The 8793-nt window shown below is 49.9% G+C and overlaps 1 gene segment (V, D, J or C); it reads right to left on the reverse strand.

The window, feature by feature from the left end:
* Positions 1 to 376: 376 nt before the first annotated feature.
* On the reverse strand, positions 377 to 8493 carry LOC144600863 (immunoglobulin heavy variable 3-53-like). The segment is given in 3 exon segments: positions 377 to 408; positions 6676 to 8268; positions 8390 to 8493. Coding segments are annotated over 2 exon segments (426 nt in total).
* Between the last annotated feature and the right edge of the window lie 300 nt (positions 8494 to 8793).

Genomic DNA, 8793 nt, shown 5'->3' on the forward strand with positions numbered 1-8793 from the left:
TCCCCCCTCCAGCGCCGTCTCCTCCTCCTTCTCGCTGGAGTCACCAACATACTGCACGTTGGAAGCAGCAGCTGGTGAGAGGAGAGGGTGTCCCATGGTGACCATGCACCCTGTCAGTGACAGCGGCCTGAAGATAGCACTGCTGCCCAGAGGCTACAACATGAGCCACAACCACAGCCGTGTCACCGGACCGTGCGGTGGATGAAGAAGGGCGGGCTGGTGCGGAGCAGAGGCACTGGCGCCTGGTTTTAAGGTGAAATGACACATAGTGCTTGAGTAACCCAGCAGACTGAATCAGTCCCCACCTCACCTATCGATGTTCTCCAGAGATGCTCCCTGACCTGTTGAGTTACTCCAGCACTTTGTGTCTTTTTGTGCATTAATTAGCATCTGCATTCTTTGTTTCAACTGCAAACATGAATAATACCTTACTCGTATAAAGCAGACATTCGGCAATAACGGACGATATCCCCCCACACCACGGTCCGTTAAAATGAGGGTTTACTGTTCTGAAGTTGGATGTTATACTGGAGAGTTATAAGAAATTGGTGAGGCTGAATTTGGAGTACAATGTTCAGTTTTCATCAAGCTAGGAAATATATCATTAGGCCAGAAGAGTGCTGAGAAGATTTACAAGAATGTTGCCAGGACTCGAGGGCCTGAGCTAGAGGGAAAAGTAGGGCAGGCTAGGACTTTCCTCCATTCCACCTCTAGGAGGCTGAAGAGTGATCCTATAAAGGTGTATAACATCATGAGGGGAATAGATAGGGTGAATGCACAGTTTTATACACAGGATAGGGGAATCAACACAGGATAGGAGAACCAGAGGACAGGACATAGGTGTAAGATGAGAGGAGCAAGATTTAATAGGAACTTTCTCACACGCAGGGTGTGTGGACAAGCTGTCAGAGGAAACAGTTGAGGCAGGGATGATAACAGCATTTGAAAGACACTTGGACAGATACATGGATAGGAAAGGATTAGAGAACATGAGGTAAACATGGGCAAGTGGGACTAGCATACATGGGGCATCAGGCTGCCTTGCACGAGCTGAGCTGAAGGGCCTGTTTCCGTGCTGTATGACTCTATGTCTCTGAGTTATTAATGGGCTGGGAAATGCTTTGAGATTGCCTGGGGTTGTGGAAACCTTCAACAAAATTATAAAACCATCAAATAAAAGTGGAAATAGCGTGGTTGTCAGAAATTGTACTGAAAGAGTTTGATGAAAGATCACTGATGTGAAAGGGTGACTGCTTCTCTCCCCACAGATGCTGCCTGAGCTGCCGAGTGTTTCGTGCAGGAGGCTCAATAATGTCAGACGGCGAGATTTGCAGCTCAGTGTTTTCCATCCCAGGACCAGCAGGTGGTGAGTGCAGTTTAATTTGGATCAATGTTCCTAATGTGGTCAGGAGGCGGGTCAGGGACTGGAAAACACATCATACTGGCAGCAGGATGCTGGGGTTGAGGAGCTGAGTGGACCAGCAGAGTGCTGGGGTGAGGAGGGGCAGGGGATGGGTGGGGAGCAGGGTGCTGGGGTGAGGAGGGGCAGGGGCTGGGTGGGCCAGCAGGGTGCTGGGGTGAGGGGTGGGTGGAGCAGCAGGGTGCTGGGGTGAGGAGGGGCAGGGGATGGGTGGGGCAGCAGGGTGCTGGGGTGAGGAGGTGGGTGGAGCAGCAGGGTGCTGGGGTGAGGAGGGGCAGGGGATGGGTGGAGCAGCAGGGTGCTGTGGTGAGGGGGTGGGTGGGGCAGCAGGGTGCTGTGGTGAGGGGGTGGGTGGGGCAGCAGGGTGCTGTGGTGAGGGGGTGGGTGGAGCAGCAGGGTGCTGGGGTGAGGAGGTGAGTGGAGCAGCAGGGTGCTGGGGTGTGGAGGTGGGTGAGGCAGCAGGGTGCTGTGGTGAGGGGTGGGTGGGGCAGCAGGGTGCTGGGGTGAGGGGTGGATGGAGCAGCAGGGTGCTGGGGTGAGGGGTGGGTGGGGGGCAGGGTGCTGGGGTGAGGAGGGGCAGTAAAGTCAGAGTAAACTGCCCATCTGGGTTGCCATTCTGGGTGCATTTAGTGCCAATCACGTTGCTGGGACAGTGGTCAGATATAGGCTTGACTGGGCAAACACAACAGATCTCCTCCGCTGAGGTACAGCAGAGAAGCTGAGAGCTCATCATTACTGTGGATTAGTGCACAAAATCCAGGTTACTAATGGAAAAAAATCTGACACAGGTCCAATCTGTCCCAGTTTATTAACAGAGTGTAAATTCCACAGTTGTGGTGGAATTAAACTCAGGTCTATGGATTGTTCATCCATCCCTCTGGATTACTCGAGTGCTTTGGCCCATTGCCCAGTTCCCCAGCTCCTTCCCTCCCATTGCAGCCTGATGCCCGTCCATTGGATCACTGTACCTGTGGTGTCTCGGACAACATTCCCCCCTCACCAGCGGTTTGCCGATTCTGCTATGTGCAGAGTGAATCCACAGTCCCTCCTTTACAACAGGGCTCTACAGTGAACGTGCTTCACTGCCTGTGAAGGGCTCGGAGACACCATGAAACGTGCTCTGAATGACCACTGAGATTCATTGAGACACCAGCAGCCTTGGTTAATGGAGCAAAGCACTTGTTGGACAAACCCAGTCGGCTGACGGAGGAGGGCAGGAAATTAGAGCCGTTCCTCCGTCTGTGAACTGAGAAAAAGCAGTTCTTTAGTGCAGCAAAACTCATGTCAAAAACACCAAGCAACTTGACTTAGAATCTAAACTACGGGCAGCAGTGAATTCACAATGTAGAATAAAAGGTATTGACTTACAAAGGATCTCTAAATGTTGTAATTTAATACAAAATGCAAAGAAAACCTGGTGGACTAAAACCGACATCTGGAACCAAGTACAACATTCTCTCATTATGTTCAAATCAGTCATTATTGCGAACCTCCGTTTTTTAACCAAACAGCATTAATTTATTTTACAATCTAAAGAGCCTTCTGTGTTCTGAAACATTTACACAAGGAGTGTTTGACAGAGCAATGTAGAGGGAACTTCACTGTGTGTCAAACACTCAGTCCCTGCACTGGGAGTATGTAACAGTGGAGAAGGAACTTCACTCAGTGTCTATCCGTACCCAGGTTGTGTGAGGGGACAGGTTGGAGGGAGCCTCACTAATTGTCTATCTTGTGCTGTACCTTCCCTGGGAGTGTTGGGACACGACAGAAGGAACTTTGTATCTAATCTGTAGCTGACAGCACAGTGACACGGGGAGATTTACTCTGCATTTGACTCGTGCTCTGTCCGCCCTGGATGTGTTTGATGGGATCTCTTTGAGGGAGCATGTACTGGATTTACTAAATAAATGATAGTTCCATTGAATCTCAGAGCACAGAACGGGGCCATTCATCTGATTGAGCCCATGCTTGTCCTTTAGCTGAGTTGGACAAATGATAGGGCGATATTTGTGGGAGATTTCAACTTCCCTCATATTGACTGGGTATCCCACAATATTAAGTGCTTGGATGAGATGGAATTTGTTAACTGCATCTCACAAAGGTCCTGTAATCAACTCAAAGAAGGATCTGCTAGAACCGCTAGAGAGAATACAACACTAAACCTCCTCTTCAGATACGAGGAAAGGGAATGAAATGTCAGTGTGGAAGCATTTTTGGATCAGTGACCATAGTTCTTCTAGTTTTAAACACATAAAGCTGGAGTGACTCTATGGGTCAAACAGGATCTCTGGAGAAAAGTAATAGGTGATGTTTCAGGTCGAGACCCTTCTTCAGACTGAGAGTCCTTTCCCCTGACTCTCAATCTGAAGAAGAGTCTCGACCCTAAACGTCACCTATTCCTTTTCTCCAGAGGTGCTGTTTGACCCGCTGAGTTATTCCTGCTTTTTGGATCTATCTTCAGTTCAAACCAGCATCTGCAGTTCCTTCCTACACCTGTACTAGTTTTAAAGTAGTTATCGAGAAGCATGAAACTGGACCACAAATTAAGATCCTAACTGAGTTAAGGCTGATTTTGGAAACATTGGGCAGGATCTTGCAGTTTGTTTGGGAGAGTCTGTTAATGGTTAGGGGATGGCTGACATGTGGGAGGCTTTCATAAGTGGGATAGTCAGAGTGCAGGGGCAGCATATTCCTGTTAGGGTGAAGCCCAAGTCTGGTACGCTTAGGGAATCCTGGTTTTTGAATGATGTTAAGGCTCTGGTCAGAGATAAGCTGGAGGCGTGCGTCAGATTATGGCTGTCGGGCTCAAGCGAATGCCTCGGTGAGTATAAGGAGTGTAGGAACACACTTAAGAATGCACTTGGGCAATAAAGAGGACCTGAAATGGTTCTGACAGGCAAGGTAAATAAAAATCCTAAGAGAGACTCGATAGTCAAATAAAGATAAAGTGGTTGGGGAAAGAATAGGTCCCCTTAAAATTCAGATCAGCAAGGCCATCTTTGTGTAGCTACAAGAGATGGGGCAGATATTAAATGAATATTTCCCATCCACATTAACTGAGGAGAAGATCATGGAAGCTAATGAGTTGAATCATAGGAGCTGTGATGTCTTAGATCATATACAATTGACCAAAGAGGAACTATTGGCAGCTTTTAAGTGCGTTAAGGTGGATAAATCCCCAATACTTTAAAACTGCATCCTCTGATCTTGTGGGAAGCTCGGGAAAATAATTTACTTTCCTTCAGAGGTATTTACATCATCTTTCACTGCAGATTAATCTCCAAAAGACTGGAGGGTGGCTGATACTGTTGCGCTATTTAAGAAGGACATTAGGGCCAAGGCAGGAATCTACATCAGTCAGCCTGACTTCATTGGTGGGAATGTCCCGAAGGACAGGAACTACCAGTGTTTGGATAGGCACGGAATGATTAGGGATTTTAAGAAGATCTAGATCACTTGGGAGGGTGGGCCAAGGATTTGGGAAGGTTTGTGTTTGGGAAATTGTGCCTTATGAACCTGATAGGGTTCAACAAGGTCTGGCATGGTGGGCTGGTCTGGAAGGTTAGATCACATGGAACCCAACATGAGCTAGCCAAATACATTCAAAATTAGCTTGGAGGAAGAGCCAAGGGGTAGTTGTGAAGTATTGCTTTTCTGATCGGAGGCCTGTGACAAGTGTATTGCTGCAGGGGTCACTGCTGAGGCCACTGTTGTTTGTTATCTACATTAAATTTAGAAGGATGGGAGGGGAACTTATAAAATTATAAAAGGACTGGACAAGCTAGATGTAGGAAAAAAATTCCCAATGTTGGGGGAGTCCAGAACCAGGGGCCACAGTCTAAGAATAAAGGGGAGGCCATTTAAAACTGAGATGAAAAAACACTTTTTCACCCAGAGAGTTGTGAATTTGTGGAATTCTGAAGGCAGTGAAGGCCAATTCACCGGATGAATTTAAAAGAGAGTTAGATAGAGCTGCTCTAGAGGGTAACGGAATCAAGGGATATGGGGAGAAGGTAGGCACGGTTTACTGATTGTGGATGATCAACCATGATCACAATGAATGGTGGTGCTGGCTCGAAGGGCCAAATGGCCTCCTCCTGCACCTATTTTCTCTGTTCCGATGTTTAACAGTTTGCCATGCAATATACTGAACATTGATGGTAAGTTTGCAGATGACACCAAAATCAGTGCATGAGTGGACAGTGAGGAAGGCTATCTAAGTTTACATGAAGATCTAGATCAGTTGGGAAGGCGAGCCAAGGTATGCCAAATGGAATTTAACTCTGACAAGTGAGGGGTGTTGAACTTTGGTATATCAAACCAGGGCTGGACTTACACAGTAAATGGCAGAGCCTGGAGAGTGTTGTTGAACAGACAGATTGGGGAATACAGGAGCATGGTTCGCTGAAAGTGGTGAGTTAGGTGGACTGGGAGGTGAGGTGGCTTTTGGCAGACTGCCTTCAATGGGAAGGGTACTGAGAGTAAACGTTGGGACATCATGATGCAGCAGTACAAGTCATTGGTGAGACCACACTTAGAGTAAGTACTGTGTGCAGTTCTAGTCTCCCAGCTACAGGAAGGATGCCATTAAATTGGAAAGGACTTCGAAAAGATTCACCAAGATATTATCTGCATATGTGGGGTTGTGTTTTAGGGAGAGGGAGGATAAGGTGGGATGTTTTTCTTTGGAGCGAAGGAGACTAGGCGGCAACCTTATTGAGGTGAACAAGATCATGAGGTGCATGGATAAGGTGCATGCTCAAATGTCTTTTTCCCCCAGGATAGATGGTTCTAAAACAGGGGGGCAAAGGCGTAAGGTGAGTTGGGAGAGATTTAAAAGGGGACTTCAGGTGCATTTTATTCACATTGGATAGGCAGTATCTGGAATGAGTTGCCAGAGGATACTGTAAAAGCACATAGAATTCTGATTCTCCAGTAAATCGATCAAAAGGCTTCAGAAGGATATGTGCCCGATGGGACTAGCCCAGAAAGCCAGCTTGGTCGGCAGACACAAGATGGACTGAAGGCAGAAGATGGTTAGACTCAGAGAAAGAACAGCCTGTGGGGCAGTTCAACATGGTGGGAAATGTACTGTTGTTGGGTATATTCTAACTCTGGACAAACCCGCCTATCTCCGGGAAATCCGTGCAATTGTTCCAAATATCTCACCGAGTTCAGGTCAATTACAGAATTCGCAAAGACCTTCAATTAATAAAATACAACTGGGTAAAATGGAATTGAAGAAATGGTCTTACCTGAAGTCACTGTCAGCGAGGTTCCTGCACCCCAGTAGTCAAGATAGTCACACTGCTCCATCTTCCCACTCAGCCAGTACAGTAACTCCACTCACCCTCCACATCCAATAATTCCAGCAAAGTGTCAACGTGAACCCTGCCCGGACCAGGAGCAGCCGCTTCCTGCATTTCCATCCCAATATCCGTCCTTGTCTCAACCTGACGTGTGAATAAAAGAGGCATTTTTGCCGACTGCTGCCACCGGCTCTGGCCGTCCCTCAGAAACACAATCGCCTCCTTTCGGACTTTTAACCGGGCAGTAATGGACATTTCGCCCCAGCAGTGCGAGTCAGGCTTCAGGGATTTGTCGCCGGGAAGCAGCGATGTACAATCGGTGGAGACAGACTGCGTTGCGGACGTTCATTTGTCGGGGGCAGTTTTTGTTCAGCTCTCCGCCACCGTGGGCCAGTATCACGGTGCTTCACCACCGCTCACAAACCGCACAACCACATCCAGCACGAAATCCAACGGTGGCCAGAGTGAGCAGCGGCTTTATTAAACCCCTCCATCTGTGTCCGTGTGTCAAACACAACAGCGCCCAGTCTCGGCCATTGCAGCCGTGTAGTGGACAGGATATAACCCACCCGGACTGTCACCGTGCCTCTACCCACAGCGGCTCCTCGCTGCTTGTGTTCCCACATCTTCAGTGGAACTTGTCCCCTGTGGCAGATTATGCCCTCGGGATCTGGTTTATATCCACGGGTCCCGGGGAAAGGCGGCGGCGGCAGCGCCCAGAGAGGCTGATTTAAAGCGTTTGGTTGCGGCAGGTTTTTGTATGGAGGGAGTCCCATCTGTCACACTGTGCCACCCACGTAGTCACTGTGATTCACCGCCGTACAATAACCTCCATCCTCTCACTGTCTCCGAGCCCAGTCACTCCACACATCGCACTGTCAGCTTGAAGCCCACGGTCTCTGACTCTGTTCATCAATGTCCCTTCTCGCCCAACCATTTATCGTGTCTCACAGACGGACACCGGGCCTGATCGACCCGTGACTCCGGTCGCACCCACGGCGCTTGGCTCCGAGCTGCCCTCTGAAGTGATGCAGTGTCCCCTCGGCCCCTCCGCCCTATCCCCGTGAATCCCGGCTGACAGCGGGTCTCCCATCCCAGCGACGGCCGATGGCGGCGCAGCGAGGCCGGCAGCGCGGCTGTGGTGATCGCCGCTGCCCTTTCACTCAGCGCCCTGAGGGCAGGCGCTCTCTCTCTCTCTGGGTTGTTGGACCGGCCCGGCCCCGCTTCCGCTCACTGTGTCTCTCGCACAGTAATAGGTGGCCGTGTCGTCCAGTCTCAGGCCGTTCATTTGGAGATAGACGTTGCTGCTGCTGTCCTTGGAAACCTCGAATCGGCCGCTGAAGGCAGGCCCGTAATATTTGTCACCATCATTCCACATCCTCCCCACCCACTCCAGCCCTTTCCCGGAGACCTGTTTCACCCAGTCCACGCTGTTGCTGCTGAGGCTGAAGCCGCTGGTTGCACAGGTCAGTTTGAGGGACCCTCCGGGCTTTGCCACCGCGGTCGGGGTCTGATTCAGCACGATCGCTGATTGAACGCCTGTCAATAAAAGAGAAAAGAAAGAGTAAGTTTAATGAACAGTTGACCAGGCAGAGGGTCAAAGAGTGACCGAGAAGCAGCCGGCCCCGAGTGGGGGTGACGCCGCCGCGGGGACACCCACCTGTCACACAGGACAGAAAGAGACAGAGATAAGCAGCGACCCCCATCGCTGTGCGCACTGAGACAGACTTGGACACTCCGGGAATCGGCGGCTTCAGCTCAGGCCGGGCTTTGTCGGGAGCTGCAGTCAGCGCTGTTTAAATAGGGAAGTGAGCTGAGAGTGAGAGGGAGCCGCGGCTTGAGCAGGTTGCCACCCACTGAAACCAGAGGGGCAGCTTCCTGTCCCGGCCCCCAGCACAGATTTCAATTCCCCAAAAGGTGTTTGTCTCCACAACACGCGGCGGGTGAGGGGCAATGATGAGATCCAGATTAAAGATCGATCTCACTCTGCTCCATCCACTCATTACAATGCTGAACACTTTGTGGAGCAAGAGGACACTCAGATACCCCAGTGAGGGGCTGAGT

The sequence above is a fragment of the Rhinoraja longicauda genome, chromosome 16, assembly GCF_053455715.1.
Source record: "Rhinoraja longicauda isolate Sanriku21f chromosome 16, sRhiLon1.1, whole genome shotgun sequence".
NCBI classification, from domain to species: Eukaryota; Metazoa; Chordata; class Chondrichthyes; order Rajiformes; family Arhynchobatidae; genus Rhinoraja; species Rhinoraja longicauda.